At 42.2% G+C, this 21,552-nt stretch overlaps 1 protein-coding gene across 4 annotated transcripts in view; it reads left to right on the forward strand.

The window, feature by feature from the left end:
• RAB30 (RAB30, member RAS oncogene family) overlaps nt 1-21,552 on the forward strand; it is a 90,230-nt gene that overhangs the window by 51,792 nt on the left and 16,886 nt on the right. For 2 of the 4 annotated variants that reach the window (XM_025419493.3, XM_035704225.2), the window contains exons 2-3: nt 15,075-15,175; nt 18,289-18,372. In XM_025419493.3, coding sequence (XP_025275278.1) covers nt 15,083-15,175; nt 18,289-18,372 — 177 coding nt within the window. In that variant the 5' untranslated portion in view covers nt 15,075-15,082. Of the gene's footprint in view, nt 1-6,281; nt 6,486-14,793; nt 14,848-15,074; nt 15,176-18,288; nt 18,373-21,552 lie in introns of those variants that run through there. The other 2 variants (XM_025419494.3, XM_035704223.2) reach the window with 2 other exon arrangements.

A 21,552-nucleotide genomic window follows, 5' to 3' on the forward strand; every position in this document is an offset into this window, starting at 1 on the left:
CTCTTCACCAGGGCACTGTACTTCCTCTCACAGCTTTGTGTGGGCAGCCGGGAGCCCCTGAGGAGATTGAAGTGTGGGAATGACATGGCCACATTAGTTCTCTGGGAAGGTTGCAGTGTTGTTGCATTGCATCTTGTACATGGGTTAGTTTCTAAAAGCCTCTGAGGCAAAACATGCAGTTACCTTTGTCCTTAAAGTGAAGAGTATTTGGGTGAGGCTTGCTATGCAAGCAGTAGCACCTCCTGTCGCACTGAACCCAAGGCAGCAGCTTTTCCCCTAGCCTTGGAACCGAGGGCAGTCTTTAATAGAATACATGTAAGAGATGGATAATCAGCTTGTGTTGAGGGGCCCTGTTCAAAAAGCACAAAAGAGTCACACGCCTGCAGAAACTGAGCCCCTCCATGGCGACAGCCGACTGAGCCTGCCCTCTCACTCCTTCCAGGGCCCATACTCACGCAAGGGGCAGCAGAGCTCATGCACTGCGTAGTGATTTTCCCTGTCTCTGTGTCTCTCTGTGGAAGGAGTCCATGTGGCCTGGATGGAGAACAGGGCTGCTGCTGCCAAGGTATGAGAGGTTGGCTCCAATGAAAGTCAGGACAGATAGACAGGAGAAGGAGGGTGTGAGACATATAAAGGAGGTTAAATTTCCTAGACCTAATGACCAACTGGATTTGTTCTCCTCAAACTTTTTTCTGATGTGAAAACTTGGTACATCGTTTGATTTTTTTCTTTCCAAACTCTGATAAAATTCCTTTTAATTTCCAACGATGTTAGCTTTGGTAACACAGGATTCTCCTTGCTCCTGACTTCTGCTACTGAAATAGGCCTAAGAGTCTCTGCAAGTGTTCAGGAACTTTGATCAATCCATCTGTTGTGGCAACAGTGCAAATATGCCTGTTTTTTGTTTATAAATAGACATTGTATTAGGTAAATTCTCTTGATGGCACTAGAGAAAACCCACTGCTACGTTCTCTTGCAGGTCTTATGGTAGGTTCACTAATTTTTTAAAAATTGAAATGATTTTGTAAGTGCTTTAAAGAAAACCTTGACATGATTTCAGAGATAAAAACCAAACCAAACCACCCTAGCACGTGGGAAAAAGAGACAGGGAGGAATGCATCAAAATGCTGAGAGTGATTATTTTCCCCTTTTCTGTGTTTTCCAAGTTTTAAAAAATGTGCCTGTGGTGCATGCAAAATGTCAAAAACTTGTTAGAAAAAAAAGGACAAAATGAAAAAATAAAAAGCTCCCCGTAATCCCATAATCCTAACACAACAGGTTCTTACTTTTGAGATGTCCTTGTTCACATACATGCTCATTCTTCATAGCTGCAGTCCTGAGAAATGCAGCTTTGTGTATTCTATTTATTTTATAGCCTATTGTCAACATTATTTCATATTTTCACATAGTTTTCATAATTGGCATTTCTAATGGCTGCTTTGCATTCCATGGTGTTGATGTTTCATACTGAACAATCCCTTGTTGGACATTTGGATTGTTTCCAGTTCTTTTAGATAAGATGTAATGAACATTTTTATTCATTTAGCATTTTGAGTTTGTTCAGGTCTTTCCTTAAAGTGGATTCCCAGTGGTGAGCTTACTGCATGAAAGGTTTGAACTCTGTTAATGGCTTTTCGTTCGTACCTGCTAAGAGCCTATTTCCTAGGAGTGCGAATTGAATGTGGTTGGTCACTAGCTGTGTACATGTGTGTTTGTCCCATGTTTCTCTCACTGCTATTGAGCTTCTATGATACTTAATATAATCTATTATCTCTAAATGTCCTGTTTATTGAAGAAAATTTAGAAAAGATATAAATATATAAAGAGGAAAATAAACTCTCCACAATCCCACTACTCAGAGGTAAGGTAAGCATTTTAAAAATGTATTTCCTTCCAAGTATGTATTTCATAATGTTACATCATGTGGCTCAAAGAAAAACCAAAACAAAAATATAACCTCTTCTCTGTTGTGTAGAGGTTTTACAACTCTCTCCGTTCTAGGGCCAAGTCTAAGTAGTACTGGAATGAACTTTCTTATGAATAAATCTTTGTACACATCTTGGCATCATTCCTTAGGAAAATTCACAAAAGCAGAATTGTTGGATCAAAGAGTATGGACAATTGTTAAGGCTTTTGATGAATATTGAAAACCTGCTGTTGAGGAAAGTTGTGCCACTTGACATACTGTCCGTGGTAGACCGGCTGCTGGGGGGGCTTCGGGCTGGGCCTGAGCTGGTTGGTGAGGTAGGGACAGAGGTGGTGCCAACGGGGAATTCAGGCTACATTTCTGACAGAACATCTGTGGGCCTTGATGACAGATGGCTTATGGTATGCTGTGTGTGTCTGTGTGTGTGTGAGTGTGTGTGTGCGCACGTGTGCGTGTGTGCACGTGTGTTTTGGGGGGCTGTGCTGAGGGAGAGTTTTACATAGGAATTTGCCAGGATGCAGATAAAATAATTTACAGGGAAGCCCTTAGAAACTTGAGGTACTCTATGGATGTAAAAGCCCTATTGATAGTAATGGTAACTAAGAAATCCCCTCCTTCCCCACAGGGTTGTTTCAAGGATGAAGTGGCTGATGTGTGTTAAAGTACATAGGCCCTAAACAAATAGGGCCTCTTGAGTGACACAGGACCTGGCACAAACTTGAGAGACAAACTTGGGAGAATTCTTGTATCTTATTCTCATACATTTGCATCGCAGACCGCATGGACACTTGCTTCCTTTCCCTTTTTCTCATGCTTCCAGTGAGGAGGGAATCCGTTTAAACAGCTGAAGGAAGGGTCCAGCCTGGAGTGACAGTCTTCTGGCAGGGAAGGAGGGAAGGAGACACCTCTGTCCTGGAAAGGCCTTGCGTCCCTCAGGCTAGGGAAGTGCTCGAGACCACTTGTGAGCGGCTGCCCTGCCCCCTGGCTGCCTGGCAAGGCTGCATTGTGTGCTCAGCCTGGGGGAGGAGGCTGAAGATGCCCATAAGGAGGCCCTTCCGGTCCAGCCGAACCGACGCAGGAAAGCTTCTGCAGAGGAAAGATTAGACGCAGTGCCCAATTTAGAGAACCCAGTGGGGTGTGCATTGGGACAAACCCCCGGAGCTCTTTGAGGGCAGTATTGTTTATTGTTGGAGAAGGATAGCGGAGGGAGCCCGGCCTGCTCGTGCAGAAGACGGAAACAGCAAGTTGGGTCTGGAAAGACCTTTTTTAGAGCAAACATGTTTTGTATACAGAAGCTCCCCATCTTGGAAAGGGATTAATGAGCAGGAAAGGCATCTTTCTTTTGCCATGGGAAACAAGGTGCCAGTTATTTCCCGGCGCATCCAAGACTCTGTCAAGTACCTGCACCCTGAGTGCTATGGTACAAAACAAACTAGTTCTGCCTGGGGAGCTAACTGATTGGGGCCCCAAGTGACTCCTACACAGTGGCCCTGTCTCCCCCTCTTGCCTCTAGGAAAATCAGATCTGTGCTCAGTGCAGTGATGCTTTCTTACTATGGAAGGGGAAAGAGCACTCTTACTTCAACAAGAGAATTCAGACATTTGCTTTGGGTCGTACCGATGAAATGCTGCTTCATGGGTTAACTTTCCTTTTCCTTACTTGCCTGGTATCCCAAATCTATGGTATATTTCTAGGAAATAGGAAGATATAAGAGGTGATGTCTACAAAGAATAAAATAAAACATTTTATTGTCTTGCTTTTTGAAACTGATATTACAGAACCTCTGAAAACAATAATATGTTATATGTTAGTTAATTGAATTAAAAAGAATTAAAAGAAAGAAAAGTAAAAAAAAAATGATATTGCGGCGATCTCAGGCCTACTTTATTTATTTATTTTTTTTGTATGTCTGAAAAAATATTCCCAAGGGCTGCTTTTGAGATCCTTCCCATCCATGGGTCTGTGTCAGCCTCCCCTGGTGCTTATTATGCCTGTGCCCTTGCCTGGTAGGGATTTACATTTGCAGACCTCGTTCGCCCTCATGGCAGCTCTGATTCAGTGTCAGGGGACAGGAGTGTGTGGGTCCTCTGGCTCTGTTGTTGACATGCTGTGTTGGCCTGAGGCAAGTCACTCTTGATTTCAAATCCTATTTCTGTAAAATGGGGCGAAAAAGCTAGCCTCCTTCTCCTTCCCCAGGAGGATCCTGTGTCAGAGTTGAGTGAGTCATTCTTGAGCTGTAATACATGATACAAATGTGAGAGTCTTGTTTTTACTTGTGAAATAAATAGACTAGGGTTCTGTCCATTGGTTTTGGCTGTCATATGATGGATGCTCATTTTTGAGGGAAGTTAGAATCAAAGAATGAGTCCACCATGTTAGGAACTTAACTGTGCTGGAACATAGTTTAATAGAGAGAGCGGTGGCACACACAATAACCTGGAAAGAACAACCCCACCAGCCGGGTGGGACATTCCTTACCTGTCATGTGAAGGGGTGCAGCAGAGCAGACAAAGAGATAGAAACAGAGCACCCCAAATAGATTTTTAAGATTTTTTAATTTTTATTTTTAATTTTTATTTTTTTAAAGATTTTATTTACTTATTCATGAGAGACACACAGAGAGAGAGGCTGAGACACAGGCAGAGGGAGAAGCAGACTCCATGCAGGGAGCCCGACACGGGACTCAATCCCTGGTCTCCAGGAACACGCCCTGGGCTCAAGGTGGCGATAAACCACTGAGCCACCGGGGCTGCCCTAATTTTATTTTTAAATAGATTTTATTTATTTGACAGACAGAGAAAGAGAGCACAAGTAAAGCAGCAGACAGAGGGAGAAGCAGGCTCCCTACTGAGTAAGGAGCCCAATGCGGGGCTCAATCCTGGGACCCCAGGATCATGACCTGATCATGACCAAACAGATTTTTTTTTTAGAGGACTTTTGTCACTGTATTAGGAAAGCTGTCTTGCCTTTCTAGCAAATACTGCAGACTGAGTGGAAGGTCGGAATATAATTGGTTGAGAGTTGGAGGTTATCCTCTTTCCTACAACTAGATACAGCCTCCCCAGAAGCAAACACTGTTGCTAATTCTCCTGTGTCTCTTTCTGGAGATATTTTATGCTTATGCATTTAAATAATTAAACGTCCCCTTTTCATACTATACTCGCCATTTTCCACCTTGCTTCTTTCACTTAATGCATCTTCCAGAAATCCAGAGCAGGCTGCATAGTATATTGATGTATAGTTTTCATAATATTGCAACCATTTTCCTGCTGATGGACTATTAGGTTGTTTTTCATATTTGTTAGTACAAATGTTGTTTAAAGAATATCCTACTGCATGTGTCTTTGTACGTGTGTTATGTAAGTATAGGACAGATTCTGAGAAGTGGAATTGCTGGGTCAGAGGGTTTGTAATAGCCTTTTTAGTTTTTAATCAGTATTGCCCTCCAGAGAGGTTGCATTGATTTATCTCCTACTGGTGCTACACAAGCACCCCATTTCTCCATACACTCTCCTTTACAGAGTGAACTTTGCCAATCTGAATGAAAAATGGCTTCTGACTTTGAATTCATTATCGTTTTCATTATAAATAATCATCTTAATTGTTTAAAATTATATAAATTATACATTAGAGTTTGAATTTACTCTTAAGAGTAAAGCTGATCATTTAAAAAAATGTAGAGGTGCCATTTTTATTCCCTTTTTCATAAACTATCTGCTTATGTCTTTTGTCCATTTTTTCTATTGATTTATTCAATTATTCTTATTGATTTGTAGGAACTCTTTAAGCATTTAAGGAAACTGGCCCTTAGTTATATGTATTTCAGATATTTTAATCAGTTGACCTTTTATTGTTCTGACGTGCAGAATTTTTAAAAAATTTATTTAGTCAAATTGGTCAACCTCTTTATTTTATGGCCTTGATTTTGAGTAATTCTTAGAAAGCCTTTCCCAATTTAAGATTTTATATAGACCATGCTTTCTTCTGGTAGTACTCTTATGTTTTCATTTTTCAGAATCTAAATCTTTATAATCCATCTGGAATTTATTTTAGTATGAGTGAGATAGAGTTCCAACTTAATTTTTTCCCAGAAAGACGTGGGTTTTGAATCCTGGCAGTTTTACTCATTAGCTGTGTAATTTTGATGAAAGCTTACAATGTCCTTTCTGTAAGCTGGGGATAATAATAATAGTACCTACCTCACAGGATTGTTGTGAAGATTGCATGAATACGTATATGTAGAAGAGTACCTGACACATAATAAGCATTGAATAAATGTCACTTATGATTACTGTTACTAACGGTGATAGAATGTGAATTATTTACATCGTTGGTGGATAGAGAGGCCGCCTTGCACCTCACTAGTGTGTGACAGGGTGACATTTCATTACCTACACTCTTTAGTTTCTTCACTTGCATAATGAATAAGAACCAACTCATGAGATTGTTGGCAGGTGCAGATTAGATCATGTCTGTGAAAACATTTTGCGAACTGTAAAGGGCCATGTCAAAATGCTGGAGATTATGGCCTGGTGAATGAGGAGCAGCCATGGCACAGGTGGGTGTTTGACATCCTTGGCCAAGGAGAATAATTAACTCGCAATAACATGAAATTAGCAGCTTATGTAAAGCAAGTGAGCTTGCAGCAGTTGATTATAGTAATGTTTAGTAATTGCCTTCTAGTAATTAAGCACTAATGAGCTTCCTGAGACAGAATCTTGTTAGAGTGAAAGATCAAACACTTTCAATTCAACGTCTACTTGAACATGGTCCTGGGATATGCTGACATGAGTGTCTTGTTGAAGTGTGGTCCTTGTCTTTAAGGACAGTAGGGGCAACATGTGTAGAGCACACCCCCATCTACCAGGCAGGTGCACATGTGAAGATGGACTTAGGGTAAATACACAGTGCTCTGGGATTGTCCACAAGGGAGAGACTCACCTGCAGAGCCTGGCAATGACAATCTGAACCTGGTCCCTGGAGTCTGGCCTAGATTCTGAGTACCCAAGCTCAGGTAATGAATGCCTTCTTCAAATGACTTCTTGGCCTTTTCAATCTCTCCATTTGTGATTTTGGATTCATCAGGCATATCTTATTTCTCATGCCGTGCCAATCTCCCTCCACAACTTCTGGGTACATGCGATATTGTGTCTGAGGACTCTGTTTCTAGCAGATCTGACCACTCACATTTTGCCTGGGTAGAATTGACCAGTAAATTTAAATTTCAGATAAAAAACTGATAACTTTTTAGTGTAAGTCTGTCCCATATGATACTTGTGTTACACTTACATACTAAAAAATTTGTATGTCTCATGCAATATTTGGAACAAACTTATATTAAAATTTATTTGTTGCTATCTGAAAATGAAATTTATCTGGGTGTCATCTTTCTCCTTTGTTTTCCCTTCCTTTCCCTTCTCCTTTTTTTTTTTTTTTAATTTTTATTTATTTGTGATAGGCACACAGTGAGAGAGAGAGAGGCAGAGAGACACAGGCAGAGGGAGAAGCAGGCTCCATGCACCGGGAGCCTGATGTGGGATTCGATCCCTGGATCTCCAGGATCGCGCCCTGGGCCAAAGGCAGGCGCTAAACCGCTGCGCTACCCAGGGATCCCTCCCTTCTCCTTTATTTTATTTTCTTTCATGTAGCCCTGCTACCTGGGTGGCAACCCTGATTTCAAGCGCTATAAAATAACATTTACTTGGGGAATATAAAAAATAGTGAAAGAGTACCAAGGAGGGGATCCCTGGGTGGCGCAGTGGTTTGGCGCCTGCCTTTGGCCCAGGGCGCGATCCTGGAGACCCGGGATCGAATCCCACATCGGGCTCCTGGTGCGTGGAGCCTGCTTCTCCCTCTGCCTGTGTCTCTGCCTCTCTCTCTTTCTCTCTGTGTGACTATCATAAATAAATAAAAATTAAAAAAAAAAATTAAAAAAAAAAGAGTACCAAGGAGAAAGGAGAGAAAATGACTGGGAAATATCAGAGAGGGTGACAGACAGAGCATGAGAGACTCCTAACTCTGGGAAACGAACAAGGGGTAGTGGAAGGGAAGGTGGGTGGGGGGTTGGGGTGACTGGGTGATGGGCACTGAGGGGGGCACTTGATGGAATGAGCACAGGGTGATATACTATATGTTGGCAAATCGAACTCCAATAAAAAATATACATATAAAAATAACATTTACTATACTGATGTTTCATGGAGCCCTGGGATAGCAAGAGATTTTTTTGTTATAAGGTGTTATATGAGGGACTTCTGGGTGGCTCAGTGGTTGAGTGTCTGCCTTTGGCTCAGGTCGTGATCCCGGGGTCCTGGGATTGAGTCCTGAGTCAGGCTCCCTTCAGGGAGCCTGCTTTTCTCTCTGCCTATGTTTCTGCTTCTCCCTCTCTCTCTCTCTCTCTCTCTCTCTGTCTCTCTCTCAGGGAGCCTGCTTTTCCCTCTGCCTATGTCTCTGCTTCTCTCTCTCTCTCTCTCTCTCTCTCTCTGTGTGTCTCACGAACAAACAACAACAAACAAAAACAAAAACAATAAAATCCCAATAACCCTTGAGTTTTTTTTTTAAGTGTCATATGAGAAAAGAATTCTCAGCTAAAATCACTTTTGATAAATCCCGGGTTAAACAAAGCCAGTTCTCCTCATTTTGGGAATTTTTAGAACTTTTAAATCTTCAAGATTGGGTTATAATAGTATTTAGTATTTCTCAAAGTATGTCACTGTGAAGCTGTCCTCTTGCCACCCCTTTCTTGAGTATTTATTTCTGGAGAAAATGTTGAATGAATGCTGAGGGTCTTTGGTAATCAGTTCTGTTGGTAGACCATGAGTTCTAATTTTTGGGTTTGGGGAAAAAAACACTATAGAAAAAAAATTGTATACTATTATAATTGTTTTGTTTTAAAAATCTATACAATTTAAAAATCTATATACATACAGGTGAGTGTATATAAACAAACAAAAAACCTAGAAGGATGTATACCAAGATGTTAACTATAATTATCCCCAGGAGGGGGTTTGATTAGGGAAAGAGATTTCAAGCAGACTCTCTGCTGAGCACAGAACCTGATGTAAGGTCTCCTGTGAGGCCATGACTTGAGCCCAAACTGAGAATCAGACCCTCAACTGACTGAGCCAGCCAGGGGTCCTCTACCCAGGTCTCTTGATGCCAGTCCCCATGCTGCCTCTTTGGGATGAGAGAATGGCAGCACATGCTGTCCTGAGGAGGACCATGGTGTCTATTCACCCAACCATTTTGGTTTATTGTTCAAGGTTGAGACCCTGAAAGGGAAAAAGACTTGAGTGAAACAATGGTTTTTGAACAAGAACAAGTCCCCAGAATATCATTTCCTGGAGCAGTGTTGGGGGAGGGGATCAGGTTTCTGTTCACCAGAATCCTTGACTTTTTCTGTTATACTGAGCCCTGACAGGCAAGGGGAAAGATGTACTGATGTGCAACAGTGACTAGTGTTGTTCTTGTTTTTTTTTTAAAGGTCACTTTGATAAATGGTTTATGTTGCCAAAAATCACATTGCTTTAGAATGTTTTTTTCTTTTCATAGTACATCTTGTTTCCTATATCTTTTCTAAACTCATTTTTTTCTTTCTTTCTTTCTCTCTCTCTCTCTCTCTCTCTCTCTCTTTTTTTTAGGAGTGGGAGGTGAGGAGGCAGGGGGAGAGGGAGAATCCCAGTCTCCATGCCCAGTGCAGAGCCCAACTCGGGGCTTGGTTTCAAGACTCTGAGATCGTGACCTGAGCCGAAACCAAGAGTCAGATGCTTAACTGACTGAGCCACCCAGGCACCCCTAAATTCATTCTTTTCTTTCCTCATCTATTTTTCCGTTTTTGAGTCTTATTCATATATCCATTAATTTAGAGGTATTGTGGTGATTATGATGTTTGGGGCTTTGCTGATTCATCTGAGCAATGTTCCTGTTTATTGCTCCCATAGTTGCATGGATGAATGAATTGTGGAGTGATATTTGGAGGAAAGTCAGGGTCCAGCTCCCAAAAGAGACCTGGGCTTGGAGGGCACAATGAAGAGCAGTGCTTGTATGATCTGAAATCAGTGTATAGCCCTATCAGTGTGGGTGTGCTGCTTCAAGAGGAGGGAAATTCTAGAATAATGCAGCTCACGGGGGTTGGGAGGTTCCATTCAACTGTGCCCCCAGCTCTTAGGACAGGTGCAGCAGTGCTGTCAATTGTAGGGCAGGGGACAGCAGCATCCTATTTTGGGAGGAGCCAGACAGATCTGGGTTTGAATCTTGGTCCTAAGACTAGCTATGTGACTTCAGGATTATGTCTCTGTAATTCAGTTTCTCCTTCTGGAAGCTGAGGATGATGAGGATAATACCTGCCCCATAGGGTTGTTGCGAGAATTAAACGAGTACATACATGTAGAAGAGTACCTGACTTATTGTAAGCATTGGCTATGTGTCAGTGATTATTATTATTAACAATCATAGAATATAAAATCCCTAGAATAGTGCTTGGTCAGTAGCATTTCTTATGACATACTTGCTCCCCAGACAAGATGTGACTTTTGTTGTCAATTTAGGGCTGTGTGTCACAAGTTGACTCTGAATGAGTTTCCACCTCCTGGGATGCTATCTTATCCCACGGCCCTTGGTGATACCTGAGCTTTTTTTTATCTTACTTCCCGACCAGCAGTGCTTCCTCAGAGCATAGTTTTCAGAGATTCCTGTGAGCTTTTCATTCAGCAGTGTGTTTCCTACTAGAAATAGATTTTATTTTATTTTTTTATTTATTAGAGAGAGAGAGAGAGGCAGAGACACAGGCAGAGGGAGAAGCAGACTCCACGCAGGGAGCCGAACATGGGACTCAATCCCTGGAACTCCAGGATCACACCCTGGGCTGAAGGTGGCGCTAAGCCGCTGAGCCACCAGGGCTGCCCTCCTATTAGAAATGGAACAGTCGGGACGCCTGGGTGGCTGAGCAATTGAGCATCTGCCTTTGGCTCAGGGCCTGATCTTGGATCCCTGGGATCGAGTCCCGCATTGAGCTCCTTGCATGGAGCCTGCTTCTCCCTCTGTCTGTGTCTCTGCCTCTCTTTCTGTGTCTCTCGTGAATAAATAAATAAATAAAATCTTTAAAAGAAAAAAAAGAGAAAGAAAGAAAAAAAGAAACAGAACAGTAACCAGTGCAGGTAACCCAGAGTTTACTGTCCAGCCTTAGCCCCAGACGGCCTGCATTTTTAAAGAGACCAAACACTTTTTCTCTAGAGGTTTATTAAAAAACAAAACAAAACACAAAAACAAACAAAAAAAACCCCAAATATTCAACAGAACATTGAAGTAATTTCTTATAGAAAGGAGGAGGCCTTTCTTATCTTGTCTTTCACGGCTTCCACGGCTCTCTCCAGGTAGAAGCTACATGAAACCTGATTCAGCATTGACTCTGACCAAGGAACTCTTCCCCTTGTTTTCCTGAAGGTGCAGAATTTGGGCACAGTAAGCCTTCTGGGAGCCCTGTTTCTCAGGCCGTTATTTTTGGACATTCTCCTCTGAATTCTCTGTGTGTTTGACTTCTGCTAAAGGTGGAGGAGTAAATAAATGGCATATAATCTAAGCACAGAAAGATGCTTAGTCCTGTGCTCTGTTCACTGGCTAATAAAAGCACTGAGTTGTGGTCCATGTGGGGCCCACAGAACCTCATGTTCCCTGCTATCCTTTTCTCCATCCTTGAATTTTTTTTTCTTTTTTTCTTTTTTTTTTTTTTTTACTTTGAACAGCGTTCTTGAATTTAATTAACATACCATGTCCTTGAGTTTTTATCTGGAGTATGTCCTTGATTTTTTTTTAAAGATTTTATTTATTTATTTGAGAGAGACAGAGAAAATGAGGGGAGGGGGGGGAGAGACAGTGAGTTGGGGGAGGGGGAGCAGACTCCCTGCCAAGCAGGAAGCCCCATATGGGGCTGGATCCCAGGACCCTGAGATCATGACCTGAGCCAAAGGCAGATGGTTAACCGCTTAACCAACTGAGCCACCCAGGCACCCCCTGTCCTTGATTCCAATTTAAACTACTGTAGTGTGGTGGAAAGAGTTTTGGATGCGAAACCAGAGGGGAAGACAAAAAGGAGATCATAGTTTATTGAGTGCTTCTCTTTATCATTCAATTCATCAGACCTTTTTTAAGCTCCTGTCACAAGCCAGGCATGGGGAAAGGCACTACAAGTAGTGTGTCAAGGATGTCCACTGGGACTGGACCTAGGCTATCTGGGTTTGAATTCCAGCTGTACCAGTTAAGTGGGACCTTAATGTCTTCTTTTTTAGCTTCTCCAGTGCCTTAGTATCCCTATATATCAAGTTAGGATGCTAATAGTGTACAACTGTTAGGAGTGTTGTGAGGGTTAAATGAGTTAATGATATACAATGAGATGATGATGATGATGATGATGATGATGATAGTGGCAAGGATGACAGTGACAATAATGGGGAGGGGTTAGGATGGGGACTCAACCAGATAGACACATCATTGCTTTCATGCTGTTCACAGTCATGTGTGTGTGTGTGTGTGTGTGTGTGTGTGTGTGTGTTTGGGGTGGAGGTGCTGACGGATGGACTTGGAGCATAAGACAAATACAAATAAATACATTAAGCATGGTGAGTATGACTATAGGATGGGGAAAGGTATCATGTGAGCATATAGCAGGGGGTCGGATTCCTCACAGGTCAAAGAGAGTGATATTTAAGTGAAATTAAAAGGACAACTAAAAGTCAGCTGGGCTGGGGAGTGGTGATGAGGGGAGGTTGTGTCCTATGTTCCAAACAGATGTTAACAGGATTTGTGAAAGTCTGAAAGGGAAAGGGGCCCTACAGTGTTAAGGAACTGAAGAAATCCAGTGAGCCTAGAGCATGGAGTGTGAGCAGAGTGGTGAGAGGTAGGGGCTGGCAATGAAGGCAGAACCAGAGCATGGAAAACCGCTGTCATAGTGAGGAGTTTCGGTGACTAAGAGCCAGGTATTGTCCTTGGGGGACAATAATCCCTTTAAGCATCACAACTCTGTGGTCAAGGTGTTACTAGCTTCATTTTGGCAATGGGGAAATTGAAGCTTCCAAAAATTTTCACTTACCTAGAGGCATAGTCTAAGAAGATAGTAGAGTCAAGATTTGAACGTTGATTTCTCCGACTCCAAGGCTAGCGTTCTTTTGGTGACACCATATGCCTTCTGAACTTGAACTCTGGCTATTATTGTGACTTCAGGCTACCCTCAGTTTACTTACCTGGAAAATAGGTAACGTATTAATACATACCAGCCTCTCTGACCAGCCTCAGAGACTTGTAAAAACAAATGGAAATATACCTGAAGTGCCAAGTATAGTGCCTGGCATATTAGTGAACTCAACACTGCTTATGGCCCCAGTTTCTTGACAGAGAACTGGGACGGAACCCCATGAGCTGCCAGGCACATGCATGTTGGCATGGTCAGTCATCTTTCCAAGGATAAGTTAAAACTCATGCAGAAAACATCTTTGCACACAGGGAATCTGCTCCCCTAGCTACTCGGCAGGTCTTCTGCAGTGGGCTCTCTTTGACTCTCTAACCCTGCAGCCACCTGAGCTTTAGCTCCACTGGGAGGAGTGACCTGGGGGCCTTCTTCCAGTTCTCCCAGACGCCCTTTCCCTCATGGGCTCGCTGGTTGTCCTCCTCTTCCTCCAGAATCCACCAGCCTTGTTCTGCTTGCTTTTATGAAATGAGCTCCACTGCTGGTTTGAATTGTATTTAACTTCGTGGTGGTGGTTTGACTTTTCTCACATTAGTCTCCAGGGCAGAGACCATCTCATCTCTGTATTTCCTACCACAATTAGCACAGTACTATAGTAGGTACTCGATAGATAATAATGGTTTTCACCAGGATAGAGCTTTGTGGGTACCAAGGCTCTTTTGTACAGTTTTTTAAAAGATCTTTACAACTGTCCTCTGAAGTAGACAGAGCATGTAGTATTCTTTTCAGCACAACTGAAGCAACTAAAGCCAACGCTTGAGCAATAGGCCTATTAATTAACTTTAATTCTGCAGAGTACACATTTACTAAATAGAACTGTCCCATGCGTGGGCTAGGAAACTAGAGCCGAAGGAGGTGATCCCTTCCCTCAAGGATGAGGCAGACATTTGAAGTTTTAGGACAGAGGAATGATGAAAATGTTTATTTAACTTTACTGGGAAAGAGCAGTGAAAAAAGTCAGAGAGAGGAGCACCTGGTGGCTCAGTCGGTTAAGTGTCCGCCTTCAGCTCAGGTTATGATCCCAGGGTCTAGAGATGGAGCCCCAGTTCGGGCTCACTGCTCAGCGGGGTCAGCTTCTCCCTCTCCCTCTCCCTCTTCTCCCTCTCCTCCCTGCTTGTGCTCTCTTGCCTCTTTCTGTCTCCAAATAAATAAATAAAATCTTCAAAAAAAAAAAAAAAACAGAGGAAAAGATGCTTGCATTTGGCTTTAAAAGATTGACTTGGTGGCACAGAAAAGGGTGTGAGTGAGGCCCTCCTGGGCAGAGGATGTGACAAATGCCACAGCTCATAGGAATGAGGAGATAGGCACCTTGGGCAGTGCTGCAGAGTCAGCCTGGCTGGCAGAAGATGTATAGCAGTGGGGTGGTGGTAGGGGGAAGATGGCAAGAACTCCCACAGTTAAGACCCCAAGACGCCCAGGACTTGCAGGGGACTGACTGAAAGGTTTCTTTCTAGATCCTTCCCCTTCATTCAGTCTCCTGGTCCCTTGGCCTTCTTCCCATAGGGATATATCATACACGAATAAACTACCTTGAAGCTTTGGACGGGCTCTCCTTTGTTCCTGCTTCCTTGCACCCCAGTGTGTCTGCATATAGGCTGTAATCTCCTTGCCATGCTGAAAGAAAACAGATCTTACCACGTGAGTGAGCTGTGACCTGACGACTTGGAAGAATAAAGGTTACCAGGTGAAAGGACATTTGTGTGGCTTGAGGTGACTGGGAAGGAGTAAAGTTCTTCTGTGACCAAACACCTGTGTTCCTCCCTCACTGGCAAATCAGCAGAGGGGAGCATTAAATTGCTCTCCAAATGAGTCAGATCTGTTGTTCTTGAGGTGTCAAGGCTGTCTCAGCTTGAGCTCTGTGGGCAAGTCTGACCAGGCCCCATCTCACTCTCGCTTGTGTTTGCCTTGCAGCTGTGTAAATGAGTATGGAAGATTATGATTTCCTGTTTAAAATTGTTTTAATTGGCAATGCTGGTGTGGGGAAGACGTGCCTAGTCCGACGATTCACTCAGGTAAGAGAACTTGGAAGTTCAGGGTTGGGTTTCTCGGTCTAACGTGGGGTTAGGTGACCTGAAGAGAATGGATGAATGGTTGCAGTACTGGCCTCTTGGTTGCCAGTTCTTCATGTGCCCTTTGAAAGTGCACCAGCTTTAAAGCCTAAGCTAGACATTTTTCAGCCATCTCAGGGGAGTATGGCTCTGTGGGTCACCACCAATCCTCCCACATTTTGTGTGTTTCCTTTATGAAAGGAGCAAATGGTTTTGCTTTCAGTGTATAATCTCAAAAATGGATTATTGGATTAAAACAGATTAATAATCTGTTTTACTAATCAGTTAATAATCTAAAAGTGTTAACAATCTGGACATCACACTAAGCCTAAGTATTTAATTTTTTAAAAATTCAAATACAAATTAAACCAACCAAACTCCCTCTCTATGCTCTCTTACATCCTCTTAGGCAACTGAGCGAATCATTTTGGTTTAGAACTGAATATGCTGATGTTTTTAAGGCTATTAAATGGGAATGAATTGAGAACAGTGAAGGACTATATGAATGAAATGTAATGTTCCCTCTGGGTTGAGTCCTTACTATATGATCCAAGTACAAGTTCCCTATGAGACTGCCCTTTTGAGAATTACTGCCAGAGATTATAGGCCTGTTATTATACAAAAATGAGTTAGAAATCATTCTGAAGTTAACCTTCTTTTGTGTTTTCCCTGGAAAAATATGAATGGCATCCTTTTCAGGATTATCATGTATACATCTTGCATTTTCATAAAGTGCTAGTAGGAAAGCTGAGACTAGCACTGCTAAGGCCTAGGACAGCCAGGTGCTGTGGATAGAGCACCAGCTTGAGTGTGGAGACCGGGGTCCTGGTCCCAGCCCTGCCCTGGCTCATCCTGTGAGCCTGGATAAGTTACTCCCCTGTCCAGCCTCCTTGCCTCCCTGCCCCACTCAAGGGGCCTGCTGATCTTCAAGGTTACTTCCAGCATTGACAGTCTGTGATTCTGTGCAAACCCGAGAGGCAGACTGTATGACACAGACAGCTTTAGGGCAGAGTCACCTTTGGAAATGCCAGGGTTTTTCCCAGGGTAAGTGAACACAGACTAGAACCTATGCTTTTTATTAAGCCTGGACCTGGTGAAATCAAAAGTAAGAAGCCACCAGACATCTGGACTCAGTCAGCCACCCTGGCATTAACTGGAAACTCCACCTGGTTTTACTTCCACTTAACAGTAATCTTTTCTGCTTTTGGCAGGAAGAGAAGTGTGTAGAGACGTGGAGGAGTTTTTAGTCTCTTTATCAAAAGTTCCCTTGACCTTGTTTTATTACTGAAAGATCCCTTAGAGATTATTCAGTCTACTCCTCTCGTTATACAGATGAGAAATTGAGGTCTACAGGGACGAAATGATTTCTTAGCATTGTACATCATGTTAGTGGTGAGGCTCAGATTAGAACCCACGTCTCCCGGTTCTCAGCCTGAATTTTTATTTTCTGTGTCCTAACCTCTGAGACCATAGGAATCTGGCTTTTCTCTTTAAAAGAATAAACTGTCATTAAAGGTAAAAATGCTTACATTTCTAAATGCTAATTTCTACCAATAAGCACACCACTCCTTTCTTTTCTACTTTTTTACTCCTCCCAGCCCCTTAACTCCCCTCAAAAGTCATATTCCCTAGGCAGTATTATGTTTAGTTTTGTTATTTAGCAGGCAGTTAAATTGAATTGGATTCAGCTGTTTTTGAGGCATGAGGAGTTGAGGAACAAAATGATCGGGGAGACATTGGGAAGGATTTGTTTTATTTTTTTGGCATTTATTAGACTGCAAAACAGCTGGAGCGATAAACTCGAAGCTTGGCAGCCTTGTGTTTGAGCCAAACCAAAATAGAGGAAAATTGATTCAATATTTGTAAGTACAGTTATGAATGTTTATATTTACATTTTTTGCAGACATGCAATGGAATATTTTCTGTGGGTTTGAAGCTCAGTCTTTTAAGTTCAAACTTTAACTATTGTTGGGGAATAGACTTAATTAAAGATACCCCAATCTTAGCTGCCAGAGCTAATAAAGTCCATTTTGCTTCAGTTTCTGGCAACTCTGGAATCTAAGTGAAGAGGCAATAGAAACTAGGTGAAGAACTTTTCCTTATAGAATTCCTTCCCACCTCCATGCTCCTCCATAAGCCTGCAGGAAATATTATATACCAGTAATGACGTGCATTGTACATGTGGTTTTGCTAAAATCCCATCTTTCTAGTTGAGCATCCAGTTTGAGGTACAGTTTTGTTTTGTTTTGTTTGGTTTTGTTTTGTTTTGAAATGTTTGCCTCAGCCTCAGACTCATTGAATTTGAGACCCAGAGAGGGGAACTGGATTGCCTGAGGCTACACATAGGTCCTCCGAACTCCACCTTGGGTTTAGTGCCCTTCCTACTTTACTTTTACCCTGAACGATTCTGTTTTCTTCTCTTATCTTCCCAGTGTCAGGGGCTCTGATTTCATTTAATTCCGTATATGTGGTACATTGCTTGGAGAGAACTGGTTATTACCCTCAGAGCATAGGGAAATTCAAAAGCCTCACTGTCTCATTCAGGTTTCTGGTAGTGAGTTCTTGTCTGTTTGTGTTGGTTGTCCACTCCCATGACTGTCCATGTCCTAGACTAGACTCAGAACCAGTTTCAGTCTTCCTGGATTTGACCTCTCTGGGAGCACCTGTCCATTTTGCTCCTTGTCCAACAAACCTGGTCTCATCCCTACGGCTTTGTGCTCCTCAATCTCATCCTGTGTCTGAGTTTTAGTCTTTGAAATTCGGTCCCTGTCCCTTCCCAGTTCTCTTCCTTCACCCTCTCTGCCTTGCTCCCCATTTCATGTCCCCCTTTTCACTCTCTTTCTTCTTTTAGCATTCCTCTCTCTGACTTTCTCCCTCCTGCCTCCTCCCCTCAAAGCATACATACAAAATTAAATTAAACAATGCTCTCATGACACTAGCCAGAGTTCTCTTTTCTTCTAGTTAACTCAGCCAAAGGAAGGGGCTGATGATGGGTAGTGATGAGGGTGGAGGGAAGGGGAGAGAATTTCATTTAATTGAAAGGTTTGCTTAATTATTTTCCTTTATTTCCTCTTTAGGGTCTTTTCCCCCCAGGGCAAGGAGCCACAATTGGAGTTGATTTTATGATTAAGACAGTGGAGATTAATGGTGAAAAAGTAAAGGTAAGATGCTAAGTGTTCAGTTAGGCTTTCATTGTGCTGCAAGGAAGTAGTATTTTCTTTTTTAAAATTTATTTTATTTTATTATTATTATTTTTTAAAGATTTTATTTATTTATTCATGAGAGACCGAGAGAGAGAGGCAGAGACATAGGCAGAGGGAGAAGCAGGATCCTGGGATCATGACCCAAGCTGAAGGCTAATGCTTAACGAACTCAGCCACCCAAGAGCCCTGGATAAAGCCTTTTCATAACATGTATTGAATTTAATGGAAACCTGCACTGAAAATAAATATTCAGCCATGGTGAATATATAATATATAATATATATATATAATATATAATATATAATATAATATAATATAATGAATATAATATATATAATATATTGAATTATATTATATAATTGAATATATAATATATGATAATATATTATTATTATTTTCTTATTATTTATTTCTAAGATATATATAAATATATCTTATTTCCAAACAGAGTTCTTAAATTCCCTCTGTAGATGTTGTATTTATAGATGGGAAGACAGAGAGAAGGTCTAAGGCAAATTGGTCCTGTCTCCTGTCATGTCAGAGGTGATGTATAAACAAGGAAGAAATTTCTTTTCAGGAAGTCCTGGAGTTAGGACAGTAAGCAGTGCTACCTCTTAGGAAAGGAGGCCCCGTGAAAGAGCCTACTGATTCCTGCATTCGTTATGGGTCATTTGGTCATATGAATCACTTATTGGATTTAATGTGTCTCCCACCATACCCCTATTTGTTACAAGGGAGAGATTCTAAATGAGGGGTCCAGGAAGAATCCATGATCATTCTCTTCCCCTCTGTGGTCTCTGGACAGTTTGGTACCTGTAAGAACCATGATATGGCTAGTAACGGGAGAAGGGAAATAGTGTTTACTGAGCACCTAATACGTCAGTTGCACTGCTTAGGTCCTTTTATACCTTTTATATGTGCTGTCATATTTAACTTGGTCCTCACTGTAACCCCTGTAAGGTAAATGATAACTTACCTTCCTTTTATAGGTTTCAGAGAGATTGAGCCACTTATCTATCCAGTTAGGAAGGGAGGTAGGCAGGATCTGAACCCGTTTGCGAGGTAGTGCATCCATGGCCTCCCTGGGGTCCCCCCTGCCATGAGAGAAAAGGGGGATGAAGGCATGTCACTTTGAAGCAAGGAAAGGAGGAAGGTGATAGGAAGAAATATGGAATAAGACTGAGTTACGTGGAGGAAGGTAGAGAGGTTGATCTTTGGCTCAGTGCTCTGCCTGCCTCTCAGAGTTAGTGAAATTCCACTCTGGCACCAGCAGCGCAATGAAAACTGTGGCATCAGATTTCCAGCTAGATCCCAATCGAAGCATCCAAAGTTTGTTTGTTTGTTTGTTTATTTATTATTTAAAAAAATTTTTTTTATTGGAGTTCAGTTTGCCAACATGTAGCATAACACCCAGGCATCTGAAGTTTAAATCCATGTCTTTTCCATCCTCCTCCCATATGTACCTGCGCTCCTGCCTTCAAATGTCTCAGGAAGGGCAGAGAAGCTCCAAGGTGCCCTTGCAGCATTTCAGAGATACATAGAGAAGCGTGTAGGGTGAGGCTTCTGAGTGGAGGATAGAAGCTCTCCCAGTGTCTCTTCCAGCCCCGATTCCTCAAAGTGATTCCTTCTGCAGAGACATGCACACTGAATACAATAGTGAATGGAGAGCTAGGGGCGCTGAAAAACAAAGCAGGGTGTGAAATCCATGTAAATGCTAACCAGCATGCTCAGAAAAATAGTGCATTAAACTGGGGAGAAGGAGCTAAGGTGTGGGAGTAGGAAGGAGACAGGAGTGTGCATCCAGAAAGTATTGACAGGAAGAGCCACTTGTAACTATTGTTCCAGCAGAGTGGAGGTGATCTTCAACCCTAGGAGTTGAGTAAACTAGTGTTTCAGGCATTTTACTTCCAGGTGTTTGGATTTCCTAGTCATATACACATGTATAAGTGAGTTTATTCGTTTGACCAGAAATGTTAGCACTTACTATGTGCCAGGCCCTGGGAATGAATAGAGGTGAATAAGAAATTGTCCCCACGATTAAAGAACAGGCTTATTTTTCTCCTTTGAATCCCCAGGTTCAGGGATTACATGTATTCCATTTTCTGCAAACCATAACCTCATTGTTAAGCCCTTATTACACTCAGCTAAAATCCATCTTTTCATAACATCCAACTCTACCACAAAACCACAGGCTTCTCAGGAACAGGGTTTGTGTCTTACCCCTCTCCCCATCCATGGCACAGTTATTGTCCTGCCACCCTATTAAGCCTCTGGACCTCCATCTTTAAAAAGTAAGAGTTGGTTAATCTCCTAAATTAATTAGTCCTAACTAATTTGCTTGAGTTTCTTTCTAGCCATACATGTGGAATCCAGATCTAGAATGACCCTCTCAAACCACATTCATCCGGGGGCTTCATTAGGACGTGGACACAGAGGAGCAACTTCTTTAGTTTTTCAGTGAAAGAGGGCAAAGCTACCCAAGTTTCACTAACGACACAGTTGTTGCCTTATGGTCTTTGTTCTTTCATGCTTACTGAATACCTCTTCTCTGTGATGGTTAAGTGTCTTTTTGCAAGCAGTTTGCAGGCTTTCTCAGAGTCCCTTAGGGTTAGTGGGAAAGAGAATCTACTGGTAGTTTGTGCAGGATCACCTGCCTGGGGACTGCCACGGCAGCACCACACCCCAGCTGTCTCTCCTGACTTCTCATCACCTGGCCTCAGCCCCTACTTACTTACTCTTTCTTTTCTTTCTTTTCTTTTCTTTTCTTTTCTTTTCTTTTCTTTTCTTTTCTTTTCTTTTCTTTTCTTTCTTTTCTTTTCTTTTCTTTTCTTTTTTTCTTTTCTTTTCTTCTTTCTTTCTTTCTTTCTTTCTTTCTTTCTTTCTTTCTTTTCTTTCCTTTTCTTTCCTTTTCTTTCCTTTCTTTCTTTCTTTCTTTCCTTTCTTCTTTCCTTTCTTTCCCAGGGCCACCCAGGTGCCCCAAGTGTCATTCCTTTTAGGATGGCTTCCAGGATTGAAGACAGAGAATCAAAACTCTTAGAGAAATTCTTCTGGTGGTTAAGCCTTAGTGCCAACTCACTAAAGGCAAAGTTGAGGCCCTTCTCTTAAAGTGGTCTGCATTTTGAAATGACCTTGAGTAGA

Source organism: Canis lupus, chromosome 21, assembly GCF_003254725.2.
Source record: "Canis lupus dingo isolate Sandy chromosome 21, ASM325472v2, whole genome shotgun sequence".
NCBI lineage: Eukaryota > Metazoa > Chordata > Mammalia > Carnivora > Canidae > Canis > Canis lupus.